The following is a 20,574-nucleotide window of genomic DNA, read 5'->3' on the forward strand; positions in this document are numbered from 1 at the left end:
ATGGTACCTGAACCAGCAGAGCTTACAATCTAATTCCCCAGCTCATGAGAAGATGTTTAGCCAATGGCGATGTTTCCAGGACGCCAAAACAACGAAACCATCTAGAAATTCCACTCGCTGTGGTTAAAGTTCCCTCAACATGAAATTATTGTCGGGATGGCTGAGGACAATTATGTCACCGCCAAAATCAACCGCCACATTGTTTCAATTTCTAGCGCATCTCAAAGTAATAAAGTCGCCAATCGTGAGCGTGTTACACTAAAGTGAGGGGGGAGGGGCACAATACAGAAATAAACTGAACACAATGTACAAAGTTATAACAGATTCCAGCTCTGAGTGATACTGCCGAGGGGAAAAGACCCACAATATAATACCGCCTGACAGTGCACGCCATCACATCAGCGTCTCGTCTACAGCTAGGACATGATAGAACTGGCTACAACTGCAAAGGAGGAGCTATAACAGCAGAGGAGGAGCTACAACTGCAAAGGAGGGGCTATAACAGCAGAGGAGGGGCTACAACTGCAAAGGAGGGGCTATAATAGCAGAGGAGGGGCTACAACTGCAAAGGAGGGGCTATAACAGCAAAAGAGGGGCTACAACTGCAAAGGAGGAGCTATAACAGCAGAGGAGGGGCTACAACTGGAAAGGAGGGGCTATAACAGCAGAGGAGGAGCTACAACTGCAAAGGAGGAGCTATAACAGCAGAGGAGGAGCTACAACTGCAAAGGAGGAGCTATAACAGCAGAGGAGGGGCTACAACTGCAAAGGAGGGGCTATAACAGCAGAGGAGGGGCTATAACAGCAGAGGAGGGGCTATAACTGCAGAGGAGGGGCTATAACTGCAGAGGAGGGGCTATAACTGCAGAGGAGGGGCTATAACTGCAGAGGAGGGGCTATAACTGCAGAGGAGGGGCTATAACTGCAGAGGAGGGGCTATAACAGCAGAGGAGGGGCTATAACTGCAGAGGAGGGGCTATAACTGCAGAGGAGGGGCTATAACTGCAGAGGAGGGGCTATAACTGCAGAGGAGGGGCTATAACTGCAGAGGAAAAGCTATAACAGCAGAGGAGGGTTATAACAGCAGAGGAGGGCTATAACAGCAGAGGAGGGGCTATAACAGCAGAGGAGGGGCTATAACAGCAGAGGAGGGGCTATAACTGCAGAGGAGGGGCTATAACTGCAGAGGAGGGGCTATAACAGAAGGGGCTATAACAGCAGAGGAGGGGCTATAACAGCAGAGGAGGGGCTATAACAGCAGAGGAGGGGCTATAACAGAAGGGGCTATAACAGCAGAGGAGGGGCTATAACAGCAGAGGAGGGGCTATAACAGCAGAGGAGGGGCTATAACAGCAGAGGAGGGGCTATAACAGCAGAGGAGGGGCTATAACAGAAGGGGCTATAACAGCAGAGGAGGGGCTATAACAGCAGAGGAGGGTTATAACAGCAGAGGAGGGATTATAACAGCAGAGGAGGGATTATAACAGCAGAGGAGGGATTATAACAGCAGAGGAGGGATTATAACAGCAGAGGAGGGATTATAACAGCAGAGGAGGGGCTATAACAGAAAGGGCTATAACAGCAGAGGAGGGATAACAGCAGAGGAGGGGCTATAACAGCAAAGGAGGGGCTATAACAGCAGAGGAGGGGCTATAACAGCAGAGGAGGGGCTATAACAGCAGAGGAGGGGCTATAACAGAAGGGGCTATAACAGCAAAGGAGGGGCTATAACAGCAGAGGAGGGGCTATAACAGCAGAGGAGGGGCTATAACAGCAGAGGAGGGGCTACAACAGCAGAGGAGGGGCTATAACAGCAGAGGAGGGGCTACAACAGCAGAGGAGGGGTTGTGACAATATCTAATATTTTAAATTTTTTAAAACTTTTTTATCATTCCTAAAGTTAGTTATTAGTGTAGGATAATCTGACACAAGACTCAGCATGACTAGAGGACTGTGGATTCGGAGTGGAGTTCCCTTTTAAGTTCTTTCTACTTTCTGCACTGGACAAGGCGTCCTCTGGTTTGGGCTACGTGCTCACTGATCCGCTCCTCTCAGCCATAACTCCCCTCTGTACACACAGGACACAGCACAACACAGAGCTGGCTGTTAGTTTGGACTTGTTAGTGACAATGTGCATGAAAATTGAAGCTTTTAGGCCAGAAAGTACAATGTGTCGAGCTCTCGGCGTCACGTTCCAGATGTTCCACTGAGAGTCCCTTCCAAATAATACAATGTGCAAAACGACTTAAGAAAAGACAAAGCCCAGAGCCGAGCAGCGATCTGTCAAAACTCAATTATTAGCCGTCCACATAATCTGTGTTGTCACATCCAGCGGCAGCTGCAGGGGCTGGGCGGGGGAAGGGATCCACATAGACAAGTAACAGGTAGGGTTTATACTACTCCATTCTGCAGGGACACGGAGACGGAGGAGGCGGAGGCATAATTGGGAACCCAACTCTTGTTACATGCACACTGGGCTATGGGGTCGCCACCTCTGATGTGTCCTATATACTGAGCAAAGACAGACAACTACTGAGTATACAACACCCCAACAGGTAAAGGCAGGCCAGGCATGGCTTCCCATAGATGCAGCAACTGATTTTCAAGTGGACCATTCCACAGACCATAGCAGACCCTCGCCAAACAAGGGTCCAATCACAACCAACAGTAGTGGATCCTGGAGCCATTTAAACCCCCAAAGAAAGGTAAGTTATGGGAGAAAGACCAAGTGTGCGGGCCAAGGGGGTGTCATTATTAATGGAATACACTCAGATGACATCACCCAAGTGCCTTCCATCCTCCATGGATCTCAATAAAGGTCTGTTCATGGGACAGGATAGGGATAGGAATGTAACGGAGCATCGGAATCCCTCCCGGAAGAGCCTGGGGCTGCACACTTGGTCATGAAGCCTTACCCTCCTTGTTTGCTTCTTGTAAGGGATTTCCATAGTGATATCAAGTGAGCCCAATAAGCAGTGATGGGTACATTACAAGATAACAATAAACCAACCACAAAAAGGTGTAAATATCATATACACAAGATGTAAATATCATCTATGCAAGACGTAAATATCATATACACGAGACGTAAATATCAGATATACAAGACGTAAATATCATATATATAGAATGTAAACATCATACAATGTAACAATAGAGACATCCTTCAGAAGATAAATAAGCCAATAAAGGGGACCGCCATGGGTCCTACACAACCCCAATCACCAATCTCTCTATGCCTTGACCTGTAGAGACTGTATAGAAAGGAATGACATCTTTGGTAACAATTCCTCATGACCTTTGCCTTAGTAGCCTCTTCCTTAAAGGATTTCTCTATTTTCCACACTGTAATCTTGTGTCTTTGTCCTCCTTCTACTACATAGGGATACCATGTAAAGCCTTGGCCTTGTGTTTCTCTTACTTGCAGTGCCACAATGTGTTGCGAGGCAGTTCTGGGACACTGTTTTTGCAGCTTTGTGTAACTGTGTGAATACGGCCCTAATGCTCTTCAGTCATTTGCAGGACCCGGCTGAAGGCGAAGCAAACATTAAGCATTTCCAAGATTGTCAAATTTTTTTACAACAATAAGAGCAAATAAATTATAAATAATGAATGATCCGCAAACCCACAAAATAAACAGGGAGCGGAGCCGGCGGGGAGGTCTAGGGTGCAATGTGTCGCCGCTCACACGCTGCACGCATCATTTTTCTTCTGTGTGGTTAATCATTAGACAGATCTCCGCTCCCACAGACTTGTAGAGAGAACAGGTAGAAGACCCAGAGCATGGACGGAGGTGAGGGACAGGTGGGAAGTCTCCCCCAAGGCCTCTCCGCAGTAAAAGGACTGAAGCCCATCTACCAGAAGACAAAGTGTTTCCGTCTTGTAACAGGATGCCATAAATTTCCCAACAGCTGGAGGGAGTTCTGGGGATTGGAGGACACGAAGCATCACAATGGCCAACTGCTATTTATTTCCAAAAAGAAAATGTAACGTTTGTAAATGAGATTTCTGAGGCATCGGCCGGACGTCGGTGATATATACAACAGACTTTAGTGGTAGTGCCCCTTTAAGAAATGCATTGACAGTCTATGAGTAGTGACCATAGGACATGAACAGGGGGACCCCAAATCGTGTCAGCCCCATAACTCTTTGCAGGGGTCATGTGACCCAATTGGGAAGAGGTGCACCAAATGCAGTCACCACATGTTGAGGGTCCAGAGGTTCTGGGGCCCCCACACCTCCATGTACTCCCCATAGACAGTGTCATCCCCCCGATACGCATTGCTGGCTTTTTGTCTGGCTGCTCGCTCCATCTGTAAGTCATTGACATTACAATTCATTACAATTCGCCACATGTGGAGTTGGGAGCGGCCGCGGCTCCAGCTGAATCACTGCTCAAATATGTCAGAGATTTACTGTTTGCAAACTGAAGCTTTTCCTTTTAGTGCACATTACTCCGAGTGACTGCACCGACCACGAGGCCAGGTGAGCGGTGACGCCATCCCCAGACTACCTGCGGGGGAGGGCTGCAAGATTCAGGAACAACACAAGGCTGTCATTACTATGGGGGCACTCTAACACTATCTTAGAGGTGCTGTCACTGTTATGGGGCACTGCACTGTCACACCATTATATGGGGCTACCTTAGATATTATTATATTGGCGTGACACTTTGTATTTGGCTACTACGGCCATGACAGATTTCACCTTCAGCAACCAATCAGATTGCAACATCAGTTTTGTCCTTGTGGGCTACTTAATGGAAAAGTGAATATTGCAAGGCCCGAGACCGCGGCAAGACGAGACACCAGATAAATATTCCACTTAGTCTCCAGCTCCAGCCGCAACCCTGACATGTGACAGCGGCAGTAAAACAGGGTGGGGCTTAACTTAATGAAATATTGCAACACTTTTGTGTAACTAAGTAATAACATTTTACAGTTCACAGCCAAGACACAAAAGGTGAGAGCGAGAAGCCAAGGCCTAGAGGAAACAACTACGAGAAGCTGAAACAAAGAGGAGACGACTGCAAGGCCAAGGACTAGAGGAGACGACTGCAAGGCCAAGGACTAGAGGAGACGACTGCAAGGCCAAGGACTAGAGGAGATGTCTACAGAAGCCGAGGACCAGAGGAGATGTCTACAGAAGCCGAGGACCAGAGGAGATGTCTGCAAGAAGCTGAAGACTACAGGAGACACCTGGGAGAAGCCGAGGCCTAAAAGAGACACCTGGGAGAAGCCGAGGCCTAGAAGAGACACCTGTGAGAAGCCGAGGCCTAAAAGAGACACCTGGGAGAAGCCGAGGCCTAAAGGAGACACCTGCGAGAAGCCGAGGCCTAGAAGAGACACCTGCGAGAAGCCGAGGCCTAGAAGAGACACCTGCGAGAAGCCGAGGACTAGAAGAGACACCTGCGAGAAGCCGAGGCCTAGAAGAGACACCTGCGAGAAGCCGAGGCCTAGAGGAGACACCTGCGAGAAGCCGAGGCCTAGAAGAGACACCTGCGAGAAGCCGAGGACTAGAAGAGACACCTGCGAGAAGCCGAGGCCTAGAGGAGACACCTGCGAGAAGCCGAGGCCTAAAGGAGACACCTGCGAGAAGCCGAGGACTAGAAGAGACACCTGCGAGAAGCCGAGGCCTAGAAGAGACACCTGCGAGAAGCCGAGGCCTAGAGGAGACACCTGCGAGAAGCCGAGGCCTAGAAGAGACACCTGCGAGAAGCCGAGGACTAGAAGAGACACCTGCGAGAAGCCGAGGTCTAGAAGACACACCTGCGAGAAGCCGAGGCTTAGAAGAGACACCTGCGAGAAGCCGAGGACTAGAAGAGACACCTGCGAGAAGCCGAGGCCTAGAGGAGACGTCTGCACTGCACCTCACTAGGCAACTACAAAAATTCTAAAAATTCTTCTCTTTCCTATTTACGACTTTTTTATTTTCTCATATTTATTGAAATAAATAAATTTTAAAAACTCTGTCTTTGCAATAAGAACAGAAAACACACGAGACATTACGGGAAAACAGAAGTGACCCCAAAGAAGAGAAGGAACCCGGCACATCAGGAGCCTGAAACTGGGGACAGCTATAGGGGACAGCGGAGGGAAGTTACTAAATACAAAAAAAAAAAAAGAGATTTTTGTGATTTTTTTTTTTTTTTTTTAATTACGTCAAAATTAAATTGTCTCCATCCCCCGAGGTCTGGATGGAAATCCCTGAAACTTCTATTCACTGACATGCTGGGAATAACAAACGCAACAAAGACGCAGTGAGAAGTTCCTGATGACATCGCACGTTACATAACAAACTGATGGGAATCAATAAACCTTCTTATCGGACAACAGAATGGAATCCGTTTATGGCCGCCGTTATTATATTACCGCACACCATGGAATAGTCAGATTCTTACCATCAGAGTTAGCGCAGCTCCCCCTACTAGTCCAGGCAAAACCTCATTCCCAAAAATATCCAAAAACATTCAATGAAGATGCAAATGAAATCATAAAAGAGAATGGACGCAGGCGGTGGAATCTACAGGTTATTATGGTGACGTCACCGGTTACAATGGTTGCACTGGATACAATGTGTCTGACGTATACAAGAGCGTTGCTTTTAGTATTTAAGTAAACTGTTCTTAATTAGTCAATGAAACCTGAGACACTCCCCTAAAAGCTGGCGAGGAGCGGCGCGGCGTCAGATATCCTCTCATATAGGCTGTAAATAAACCCCCCCCCCCCCCCCGGATTTATGGCCTGTAGATCTCCCCCCCCCCCCCCCGGCAGTCTATTTTTTTATATATTCGCAGACCTATTAAGGCGCAAGTTGTAAAATTAACCATCTCATCCACAGATGGGCTTAAATTACAGGTCTCCCCAGTCACAATGACAAATCCACCACTATAAAGTTTTATAACATGACAGATACAGCGTGCGGATTCATGAGCTCGACTCGTGCGAAGGTTATATAGACTGTAGTAATAGTGTAACAGCAGTCACTGCGACCAATGGAAACCAACAGGAAAACAACAGGTGATAGATACTACAGCCGCAGCCATAGGAATATAACAAGCAATGCTACAGCCGCAGCCATAGGAATATAACAAGCAATGCTACAGCTGCAGCCATAGGAATATAACAAGCAATGCTACAGCCGCAGCCATAGGAATATAACAAGCAATGCTACAGCCGCAGCCATAGGAATATAACAAGCAATGCTACAGCCGAAGCCATAGGAATATAACAAGCAATGCTACAGCCGAAGCCATAGGAATATAACAAGCAATGCTACAACCAAAGCCATAGGAATATAACAACCAATGCTACAGCCGCAGCCATAGGAATATAACAAGCAATGCTACAGCCACAGGAATATAACAAGCAATGCTACAACCGAAGCCATAGGAATATAACAAGCAATGCTACAACCAAAGCCATAGGAATATAACAAGCAATGCTACAGCCGCAGCCATAGGAATATAACAAGCAATGCTACAGCCGCAGCCATAGGAATATAACAAGCAATGCTACAGCCGCAGCCATAGGAATATAACAAGCAATGCTACAGCCGAAGCCATAGGAATATAACAAGCAATGCTACAACCGAAGCCATAGGAATATAACAAGCAATGCTACAGCCGCAGCCATAGGAATATAACAAGCAATGCTACAACCGAAGCCATAGGAATATAACAAGCAATGCTACAACCGAAGCCATAGGAATATAAAAAAGCAATGCTACAGCCGCAGTCCATAGGAATATAACAAGCAATGCTACAGCCGCAGCCATAGGAATATAACAAGCAATGCTACAGCCGAAGCCATAGGAATATAACAAGCAATGCTACAACCAAAGCCATAGGAATATAACAAGCAATGCTACAACCGAAGCCATAGGAATATAACAAGCAATGCTACAACCGAAGCCATAGGAATATAAAAAAGCAATGCTACAGCCGCAGTCCATAGGAATATAACAAGCAATGCTACAGCCGCAGCCATAGGAATATAACAAGCAATGCTACAGCCGAAGCCATAGGAATATAACAAGCAATGCTACAACCAAAGCCATAGGAATATAACAAGCAATGCTACAGCCGAAGCCATAGGAATATAACAAGCAATGCTACAACCGAAGCCATAGGAATATAACAAGCAATGCTACAGCCACAGGAATATAACAAGCAATGCTACAGCCGAAGCCAAAGGAATATAACAAGCAATGCTACAGCCGAAGCCAAAGGAATATAACAAGCAATGCTACAGCCGAAGCCATAGGAATATAACAAGCAATGCTACAGCCGCAGCCATAGGAATATAACAAGCAATGCTACAGCCGCAGCCATAGGAATATAACAAGCAATGCTACAGCCGCAGCCATAGGAATATAACAAGCAATGCTACAGCCGCAGCCATAGGAATATAACAAGCAATGCTACAACCGAAGCCATAGGAATATAACAAGCAATGCTACAACCGAAGCCATAGGAATATAACAAGCAATGCTACAACCGAAGCCATAGGAATATAAAAAAGCAATGCTACAGCCGCAGTCCATAGGAATATAACAAGCAATGCTACAGCCGCAGCCATAGGAATATAACAAGCAATGCTACAGCCGAAGCCATAGGAATATAACAAGCAATGCTACAACCGAAGCCATAGGAATATAACAAGCAATGCTACAGCCGCAGCCATAGGAATATAACAAGCAATGCTACAACCAAAGCCATAGGAATATAACAAGCAATGCTACAGCCACAGGAATATAACAAGCAATGCTACAGCCGAAGCCAAAGGAATATAACAAGCAATGCTACAGCCGAAGCCATAGGAATATAACAAGCAATGCTACAGCCGCAGCCATAGGAATATAACAAGCAATGCTACAGCCGCAGCCATAGGAATATAACAAGCAATGCTACAGCCGCACCCATAGGAATATAACAAGCAATGCTACAGCCGCAGTTCATAGGAGTATAACAAGCAATGCTACAGCCGCAGCCTTAGGAATATAACAAGCACTGCTACAACCAAAGCCATAGGAATATAACAAGCAATGCTACAACCAAAGCCATAGGAATATAACAAGCACTGCTACAACCAAAGCCATAGGAATATAACAAGCAATGCTACAGCCGCAGTTCATAGGAGTATAACAAGCAATCCTATAGACTGAGTCACTCATTATATTTACAATCCATAGAGATACAATGACTTGATGCTACAGTCACAATCTGCAAAAGTACAATAACTGATACTACAGACATAGTCTATAGAAAAAAGATGAAAGCGAGTACAGTCACAGTGCATAGGAATATGAATAATGCTACAGTAACAGCCTATGGAAATACAATGAATTATTCTGCAGTTGTAATTTATAGGAATATGACATATACTACAGTCACAGTACATATAAATACAATAAAAGATACTACAGTCACAGGCCAGAGGAATACAATGACTTGATGCTTCAGTTACAGGCCATGAGAATATAATGCGTGACACTACAGTCATAATCCATAGGAATACAATAAAAGATACTACAGTCACAGGCCAGAGGAATATGAGTGATGCTTCAGTGACATTCAATGGAAATACAATAATTATGCTACAGTCACAATCCATAAGAATACACTGCATCACTGTATCACACACTCCATACAACCAGACTCCATAGAAATACCCTGGTTCCTATTTTCCTATAGTAGTCAGTGCTCACAGGAATACGCTGTAGGTTGGAATATTTGGCGCTCAGGCCTTCTCGGTCACCGGTCACTATTATTACTGAGAATTGTGTATATGTATCAGGCAAACACTTCCCATTGAAGATTTCTGGTGCGATCAGAAAGAAATAACTTTCATAGTCCACAATATCAATGTAGAGTAAATCTCTGGGTCTGTGGCCGGCGCAGTTTGGCCTAATTATACACTTAGTTGGGAAGCAGGAGCGCAAAAACACAAACCAAAAGTGACCAAATCTCCCAGTAATAAGAAACACACAGAGTGTAAGACAGTATATACCGTAATATTCCACATCAGCAATAAAACCAAACAGAAACCTGTGAGCGCGGCCTTTCATTTACATACATTGTATCGATAAGAATCATCTATGTATCTGACCAATTCTATGAGTGTCAAAGCGCTAAAAGCGGAGTCTCCAAATAACTTATTTATGTTTATGTTGCTATTTGTGTATTTTCTGTATCTGTCTTCATGTTGTGTCACTGCGCATTAGTTTATGTTGTCTTATTTCCTGCGGTTTATGTTGCAATGTTTTCTATGTTATGTATTTATCTTACTTGTATAGCGCCAACATATTCTGCTGTTATGTTACATTGTTTTGTGTGTGGTTTTATGTTGTATCACTTTGCATGTGTTTTTATTTTGTATAGTTTTGTATCTGTCTTTATGTTGTATCACTTTGCATTAGTTGTATTGTTTTCTGTGTTTTATGTTGTGTCTTTATGTTGCATTGTGTTGTATGTGGTTTTATGTTGTATCATTTTGCATCAGTATATGTCGTATGGTGTTGTATGTATTTTATGCTGTATTGTTTTTTGTGTATTATGTTACTATGTTATATATTCATCTTACTTATGTTGCATTTATCTTTATATTGCATGTATCTTAATGTTGCATTGTTTTGCGTGTATCTTTATGTTGCATTGTTTTAGTGTTGCTTTTCTTGTTTTTTTCCACATTAAACTTAACACATTCCCTCCTAATTTGCATTCTCATTCCAGAATTGCAGCCCATAACGCCCCGTATAAATCCGCCTCAGTAAAGCCCCATTTTTAGCATGGAAAGCTCGGTAAATGTAGTGAAGCAGAACTTGCAGGATTTTTACAAGTGGTGACATAAGAGTATGGGGGATCTCGTGCAGGAACATCTCCTTTATGTTCTGTCTCTGTCTTTCCTCTGAATCTTCCCGTACAAGACGACGTTTGATAAATCGGGGCTGTCTCATTCTGAACGACCATTAATGAAACTTCCACATAACTCGCAGGCAGCTGGGAGAGAAAGCCCCTGTGAATTTTAGCTATGGGGAGAGAACTGCTCGTCCAGATAAAGACTCACAGCTGTCATTTCCTTGTGTTGGCTTTTCCTAATCTGTTCGTAAGGCAGATCCTGAAACCGGCTGACAAATTGCAATCTAACATGTTCACAGTCTACATAGTTCTTTTGTTTAAGATGAGAAGGGGGGCATCTTGGCTCAGTTATTACCCCCCTGCAAAACTTTATGGTTCCTCCCATTAACCATTCGCAGCACAGGCCGCCTCTGGGCTGTCACATCTTTTATTAAACCCAATTTCTGAAACCTTTAGATATTTTTTTCCTCAAATCAACAGAATTGCAACAAATCGTAACAAAGTAAAAAATTCACAGAAATCTCTGAGCAAATTATCAGACTGATCCACGATGGATCAAAAATACAAAAATAATAAATTTAGGCGGATGAGAACCTATCGGTTGATGTCGCTGACGTAACGATTATCAGCTCAGGGTAAATTCGGTGGGTTTTGGCGTTTTGGCCACTTTTATATATAAAAATTTCTGAAACAAATTAAAATAATTGACATTGTAGATTTTGGCCTTGTATACTGAAACGCTGCGTGATTTTGTCCCGCAATATTTTTCATCAATTCCCCCCCACCCCCTTATAAATCTAGAAATCTTGTGATTCCGCAGCTGGAAGTAACGTGTTACATTTTTTATTTTCTGCAGTGTGTGAATGAGATGATACGACGTCTCGCTGATTCTGTACAATGCTGCGTTTCTATTTTCCCACTACATTCCCACAGAAGCCAAAAACGCCGCGTTCCTCCAACGTGAGGACAGACAGGTAACTCAGCAACATTAATATTCCAGGGAAAATCCAGGATATTAACAACATGGGAGAAGACGGGCCGGGCGAGCAGCGCCTTCATGTACGAGAAACTGTCAACAATGTATCCAAGAGGGAGAAATTCATTGTGACTGATGGTAACAAAGTATCGTAATGAGTGTGACACCAGTGTGTAATGATACAAAGTACACGGGGGGGCAAATACAGGCCTGTATAGTGAGGACACACACAAGTCATCACATCTATATCTATCTATATACAAGTATCAGAATGTCACAGCAGTGAAGGGGCTCCATACAAGTATAATAAGTGTAAAGAGATAGATAGATAGATAGATAGATAGATAGATAGATAGATAGATAAGAGATAGATAGATAGATAGATAGATAGATAGATAGGAGATAGATAGATAGGAGATAGATAGATAGATAGATAGATAGATAGATAGATAGATAGATAGATAAGAGATAGATAGATGATAGATAGATAGATAGATAGATAGATAGATAGATAGATAGATAGTAGATAAATAGATAGGAGGTAGATAGATAGATAGATAGATAGATAGATAGATAGATAGGAGATAGATAGATAGATAGATAGATAAGAGATAGATAGATAGATAGATAGATAGATAGATAGATAAGAGATAGATAGATAGATAGATAGATAGATAGATAATAGATAGATAGATAGATAGATAGATAGATAGATAGATAGATAGGAGATAGATAGATAGATAGATAGATAGATAGATAGATAGTAGATAAATAGATAGGAGGTAGATAGATAGATAGATAGATAGATAGATAGATAGATAGATAGATAGATAGATAGGAGATAGATAGATAGATAGATAGATAGATAGATAGATAGATAGGAGATAGATAGATAGGAGATAGATAGATAGATAGATAGATAGAAGATAGATAGATAGATAGATAGATAGATAGATAGATAGATAGATAGTAGATAGATAGATAGATAGGAGATAGATAGATAGGAGATAGATAGATAGATAGATAGATAGATAGTAGATAGATAGATAGATAGATAGATAGATAGATAGATAGATAGATAGGAGATAGATAGATAGATAGGAGATAGATAGATAGGAGATAGATAGATAGATAGATAGATAGATAGATAGGAGATAGATAGATAGGAGATAGATAGATAGATAGATAGAAGATAGATAGATAGATAGATAGATAGATAGATAGATAGGAGATAGATAGATAGATAGATAGAAGATAGATAGATAGATAGATAGATGATAGATAGATAGATAGATAGATAGATAGATAGATAGATAGATGATAGATAGATAGATAGATAGATAGATAGATAGATGATAGATAGATAGAGAGATAGATAGATAGGAGATAGATAGATAGGAGATAGATAGGAGATAAATAGATAGGAGATAGATAGATAGATAGATAGATAGATAGATAGATAGATAGGAGATAGATAGATAGATAGATAGATAGATAGATAGATAGATGATAGATAGATAGGAGATAGATAGATAGATAGATAGATAGATAGATAGATAGATAGATAGATAGATAGATAGATAGAACTTTGAAGCTCTGACAAGTAGGACATGGAGCAGAGGGAGGACAATGGACACGGTTCGGATTCTGGATTGTATGGGATTATTCTTAGGGCTGTACGTGTCCCTTCCCTCAGTCACACTACTACACTGGAGGCCTGTATATCTGTATATCCGCCGCACAATGCTGGGTATCTGCAGGGGGTCTGGTGTTGTCTCGGGGTCGTGACTCTTCTTTAGGTTTGCCTCTGTGCCCTGAGATGCCACCTTACCCCCTGGATGCCAGGCCGGCCACGGGGCACCTGCTCTATTAGCCCTGATAGATGTAAGATTGCTGCCCATTTACTATGTAATGATCTGTGTAATTATAGTAATGTCACGTTACATTAGGAAACCCAGGGATGGGGGGGGGGACAGGGGGGGTCACAGACATTTAGAAGTGTTTAAGAAACACTTTACAGCGAGAGACGCCCTGAGGCTAATGGGTTAAATGGTTCCCTTCCCATGGAGGTCTGAGAGCGAAACCGCAAGTGGCTTAACCCCTTCAGAGCTGAACTGTCACAAGGGTGCGACCACAAGCCAACCACAAACCTTCTGCTATTTCTTACTTAAAAAAAAAAAAAAAAAACATTTTGGGGGAAAAAACCAACAATAAAAATATCTCTCCAGACTCGAAACAACATCCTGGAACGCTGTGCCCTCACCCAGACTGGAGGAAAAGCCACAGTCACAAGAAGCTCCAGATTTACACATCAGATACAATGTAACAAATACACACTGATCAATAACCATGAGAGGCCGATACAATCCCCGTCACCCCCAGCCATCGCCCCCTCCCCATGCCGGAACGCTGGACAACACTTCCCATCTCTGAGGATTGAGCAGAATATTCTTATATCATGGATTATTCATGGGAGGTGTCCGGACAAAATTCAATCATTTCCCATTTTGCGAATAAAAGTATCAATATTTTTGGAAGAAATGATCATTTGTGCAGAATTAAAAGACCTGTCAGTGCAACAAAGATGTGAAAACTAGGGAGCAACTCGATACAATGTAACACAGAAGGACCCCGACACACAGTATATAGGACGTATCTGTGCTACACCAGACATGAGACACATGAAATTCCATCACAGACAATTTCCAAAAACACAAGAAAAATATAATCACAACAAAAAAATCCAAATCTCAGATAAATATTAAGAAAAACAATAAAATATTAAAATACAACAAGACGACAAGAGAGAAAATCTGAAGATCCAGAATATCTGATGCTGCACATGTAGGAGCGATGACACACACACACATGTATATATATATATATATATATATATATCCAGCACCGGGTGCGTACACTGACACCAGTCCCGGATACTCAGCTTGTGACTGCACATATAGAAGTATCTGCAGCATCTCAAGTCAATAAGCGCTGAGGGCCCTGCCAGATCCCAGGAGAGAAGCAAATGCAGGTCAGAGCGACTCCAGGAACCTTCCGGACACATCTCAGGGTCATCACATACCGGACCGACAGGCAAGAGACTCAAGACAGGACCCGGCGATCAACACTGCGCAAATAATACAATATCTACAGCAGATCTAGTTATATCATTAGCCAATATCTGATCATATATCTAATCACCTATTATCTATCTATCTATCTCCTACCTATCTATCTATCTATCTCCTACCTATCTATCTATCTATCTATCTATACATCTATCTCCTATCTATCTATCTCCTATCTATCTATCTATACATCTATCTCCTATCTATCTATCTATCATCTATCTATCTATCTATCTATCTATCTATCTATCTATCTCCTATCTATCTATCTATCTATCTATCTATCTATCTCCTATCTATCTATCTATCTCCTATTTATCTATACATCTATCTCCTATCTATCTATCTATCTATCTATCTATCTATCTATCTATCTATCTATCATCTATCTATCTATCATCTATCTATCTATCTATCTATCTATCTCCTATCTATCTATCTATCTATCTATCTATCTATCTATCTATCTATCTATCTATCTTTCCATATATCTATCTACTTCATATCTATCTATTGATGTACATCTATCTAATCATATGATATTTATATGAGATAGATCATTGCACTATACATGATATATAATATGACAGACATCTAGACTGTCCTGCTCTCACCCCATATACATATATAATACAGCAGTCTGAGCTTGCCATACATATATATATACTGACACAATCAGCTGGTAGTCATCACGTCCAGTATATTCCCTGTATACAGAGCATGGGCCGGGGCAGCCCCTCACATCCCATTCAGACACACAGACCCTCGGACATCTTGTCTCATTTACTTTGAACCAGAGTATGAGTCTTAGTTGGGGTGGGGGAGCGCCCCCCAGAAATCCTACATGACACATCAGCACTACAAGCGCTCGCACGTCTATTCCCTTCTCACAGGCCATAACTGAACTGAAAGTGTCCTGACATAGAGAAAGCAAAAGTTGTCACTCAGATCAGTGAGGCGGAAAGCAGAACAAAAAGTGCACAAACCAATGGCAGCTCCAGAAGGAAGAGGAGAGACATGAAATCACAGATTATAGCGGGGGCATCAGAGAGGGGAACGGGGGCAATACAGGGACTAGGAGGCCAGAACAGCATATACAGGGGCATCAGAGGGGGGGGACGGGGGCAATACAGGGTGGAGGAGGCCAGAACAGCATATACAGGGGCATCAGAGAGGGGAACGAGGGCAATACAGGGTGGAGGAGGCCAGAACAGAATATACAGGGGCATCAGAGAGGGGAACGGGGGCAATACAGGGTGGAGGAGGCCAGAACAGAATATACAGGGGCATCAGAGAGGGAAACAGGGGCAATACAGGGACTAGGAGGCCAGAACAGCATATACAGGGGCATCAGAGAGGGCAACAAGGGCAATACAGGGACTAGGAGGCCAGAACAGCATATACAGGGGCATCAGAGAGGGCAACAAGGGCAATACAGGGTGGAGGAGGCCAGAACAGAATATACAGGGGCATCAGAGAGGGGAACGAGGGCAATACAGGGTGGAGGAGGCCAGAACAGCATATACAGGGGCATCAGAGGGGGGGATGGGGGCAAAACAGGGTGGAGGAGGCCAGAACAGTATATACAGGGGCATCAGAGGGGGCAACAAGGGCAATACAGGGTGGAGGAGGCCAGAACAGTATATACAGGGGCATCAGAGAGGGAAACAGGGGAAATACAGGGACGAGGAGGCCAGAACAGCATATACAGGGGCATCAGAGAGGGAAACAGGGGCAATACAGGGTGGAGGAGGCCAAAACAGCATATAGAGGGGCATCAGAGAGGGGCACAGGGGCAATGCAAGGACGAGGAGGCCAGAACAGCATATACAGGGGCATCAGAGGGGGGGATGGGGGCAAAACAGGGTGGAGGAGGCCAGAACAGTATATACAGGGGCATCAGAGGGGGCAACAAGGGCAATACAGGGACGAGGAGGCCGGTACAGCATATACAGGGGCATCAGAGAGGAAGGGGCATCATGAAACATAAAAGGGGCATAATATTATATGAAAGGGGTATCTTAGATTGTAGATGAGACATAACAGAAGGAGGCATCCCAGTGTATAAGGGTCATCAGAGAGAATAGAAGGCTATAGAGGGGCTATTAAAGAGTATAACAGTCCTCATAGGAAACAAGTGGCATTAAAGTGTATAGAAGGGGCAACACAGAGACTATAAGGGACACTCCAGAATACAGACAGGACATTATAGAAAGTATAAGGGTCATCACAGAATATAAAAAGCCAATGCAAAGTCTCAAGGGTGTAATACAGTACAGGCTGGTGTTATAGAAGTGAGAATAGGACTATACAGTATATATATATATATATATATATATATATATATATATATATATATATATATATATATCAGATAAATAAGATGTAATATCAGGGCCACAGCAGAGATATCAGGTCAGCACAAGAAGTATAAAGGTCCCAGAGAAGGTATATAGATGTATATATACAGAGAGCAGAAGCTTCATCCCATCGTGTCATAGTGATAATATAGAAGGTGACGATACAAAGATTCAGCAGATACAGCCCAGAATACAGGATATCGGGCACTGGTCCGGCGCTGCTACATTGTATCGGCAGCGGAGCGGATGGAACCTGCACCGGATACAATGTGCGGGGGAGGGGGACTTACCGTGCGCGCGGTGGGGGACAGGGAGCCGTTGGGCAGGTAGGGGCTGCTCAGGTCCGGGATCATGATGAAGGGGTACCCGGGGTACGCCGGGCTCTTGAACAGGCCTCCTCCGCCCCCCTCCTGCCTCTTCCCGGCTGCAACAAGAAAAGCAAAGAAAGTTTCATTAACTCCGGAGACCAATCCCCCCCCCCCAGCCCGAGTCACCAAGGGGTTAACAGGCGGCCCCGGGGGCCCCGACCCGCCGCACTGACCCGGGGCCCCGACCTGCCAGGCTCACCCACCTTCCTCCAGGCTGTCCCGGCTCTTGTCCCGGAAGCTCTCGGGTCTGGGTGCCGGCCGCCGCTCCGCCTGAGGACAACAAGGACCATCATCATCATCATCATCATCACCCGGAGGCCAAGACCTCCAGACACTATATATCATATACAGCAACACACCTATATACTGTGTAATAGGACAAGTCATATACACGGGTATAATAACACCTGGATAGAATGTACAAGACACTCCTGTATATAATGTATAGCAGAATGTATATAATGTACAGGACACATATATACATAATACACCTATATCACCTGAATATACAGGACACACCTGTATATAATGTATAGCAGATTGTATATAATGTACAGGACACATATACACAGGTATATAATACACAGGTATATAGTGTGCAGAACACTCACATAACACCTGTGCATGATATACAAGATTGTCTATAATGTACAGGACATATGTACACAGAGTATACACATATATAATGTGCACAGCACACTGCATATTATATACAATTCATATATACACATACTATACAGAATACACATGTACAGAACATACTGTATAGCAAAACACACCTGTATATGATGTACAAAGCCTATATATATATATATATATATATATATATATATATATATATATATATATATATAGACACAATACCAAGTTATTTAGCATAATGACCACACAGAGTAATAGTAATATATATAATATATATTATATATACTGTATATTATATATACAGAAGATACACCCATATATATATATATATATACAGAATATAATCCTATAAATAATCTCCTCTATTCCAGTAACATCACTGCAGCAACAGATGATAAGGAGACTGTTACATTATATACTGTAAGATTATAGCTATATAATGGGATACATACTGTAATATATATAGATTATATACTGCACTGGGTGTTCTTAATATTATACACAATTGTCTATAAACTGTAATATACACTGTGGTTGTACAAAGTGTATTATAGACTGATATCATATAATGTTATATACTGTCATACTGTAACATCTATAATACAGAAGTAAATAATATCAGCTGTGTGGAGGGTATATAGCAGTGTACAGAGCAGGTATATAGCAAGGTGTGCGGTGTCAATGATAGACACAAAATAATATATACTGTAATAGACCTGGGCAAAAAATATATCAGATCAGATTTTATATATATATATATATATATATATATATATATATATATATATAGTGACAGATAATAATAATAATAATAATAATAATAATAAATATTCATGTGAGCAACAGAAAGTGTCTAATAATAATAAACCTCACACTAGGATCGTGTACACACTATATACACACTATACACAGACTATATACACAAGACAGGTATACAGAATATATACACTATCTGCAAAAAACATATGCACATAGTATATAGTAAGACACCAAACAGTATATACACAGTATGTACAGACAGTATATACACAGCATGTACAGGGAACACCTACACAAAATACACAAACACCTGAACACACGGTATATACTGATAAGACACAGGTATATGACAGAGACAGAAGACACAATGTATACACACAGAGCGCAGAGTTGCTAAGTGTAATATTATTATTATTGTTGTTACTTTGTTATTATTTCTATTCTGTGATTGTCGGTAATAGAATTCTTATTATATTTCTTATTATATTTGTTATGATTATAATTCTTGTTACTATTTATATTGTTACTTTACTAAGTGTAATATTATTATTATTATTATTATTATTATTATTATTATACTTCTTGTTACTATTTCTTATTATCTCTTCTTCTCCTTCTCTAGGAGATATTTTTGGGGTTCCCTTTCCAGGGACAAGTGTGATGTTGATTTCGGCCCCGCTGCCCCCCATCTCCCCCTCCCCCAGTTGCCCCCCACCCTGCGGCCCCCAGACCCCTGTCCCGGTCGCTCACCTCCGAGTCGGACGAGCTGTTCTGATGGGTCTCGGTCTCGTTCACGAGCGACGACTTGACATCGGCCAGATCTCTTTCGGCCGAGGAGTTGTCGGAGATCTTCTCCTCCTGTTCCCCTTCGTCTTTGAAGGAGATCATCTCGTCGTTGGCCCCCAGATCGTCCCCTCCTCCGCCGTTCAGCTGCGGCATGATTACCGCTCCGACTGCCGCAACCACCAGAAGAGACGAAGAAGCGGCTGCGGTAACGCGGACTCTGCGCCCCCCAAAAAAGTTTGTGCGTCTTCCCGTGCTCGGAGCTCCGGCCACACACCCCGCTCTCTGCCGACAAGGCGGCTGTGGAGGGAGGGGGAGGATTTGGGGGTGAGGGAGGGGGAGGCGGGGGGCCCCGGGGTGCTGCTGCCGCTGCCTGTGCCGGGTCCCTGGCTTTGTGGAGCTGGGGGTGGGGGAGTCTCCGGAGTCTCTGCTGCCCCCCTCCCCCTTCTCTCCACAAATAAAAGAAGCTGAAGAGGAGTCAAAGCGCCGGAGTCCGGACTGAGCCCCCCAAAATCGCCGGGGCACCCCCCGAGCCGCAGCGTGTGCACGGAGCCCCGGATACAGGAGCTCGCCCGGATTGAGTCAGTGGAAGTTACGACTGGAAGGAATCCAGTTCAAAGGCGGCTGTGATTGACAGGAGGAGAGAGGGAGGGAGGAGGGGGGAGCTGAGGAGAGGAGGGGGCGCTGCAGAGGAGGGGGG

At 43.4% G+C, this 20,574-nt stretch overlaps 1 protein-coding gene across 7 annotated transcripts in view; it reads right to left on the reverse strand.

The window, feature by feature from the left end:
* TCF7L2 (transcription factor 7 like 2) overlaps positions 1-20,147 on the reverse strand; it is a 197,222-nt gene extending 177,075 nt beyond the window's left edge. For all 7 annotated transcript variants that reach the window (XM_075257450.1, XM_075257447.1, XM_075257446.1 and 4 more), the window contains exons 1-3: positions 19,842-20,147; positions 17,894-17,960; positions 17,613-17,746 (exon numbers count right to left, since the gene is read on the reverse strand). In XM_075257450.1, coding sequence (XP_075113551.1) covers positions 17,613-17,746; positions 17,894-17,960; positions 19,842-20,030 — 390 coding nt within the window. In that variant the 5' untranslated portion in view covers positions 20,031-20,147. The remainder of the gene's footprint in view (positions 1-17,612; positions 17,747-17,893; positions 17,961-19,841) is intronic.
* Positions 20,148-20,574: the final 427 nt, after the last annotated feature.

Source organism: Leptodactylus fuscus, chromosome 10, assembly GCF_031893055.1.
Source record: "Leptodactylus fuscus isolate aLepFus1 chromosome 10, aLepFus1.hap2, whole genome shotgun sequence".
NCBI classification, from domain to species: Eukaryota; Metazoa; Chordata; class Amphibia; order Anura; family Leptodactylidae; genus Leptodactylus; species Leptodactylus fuscus.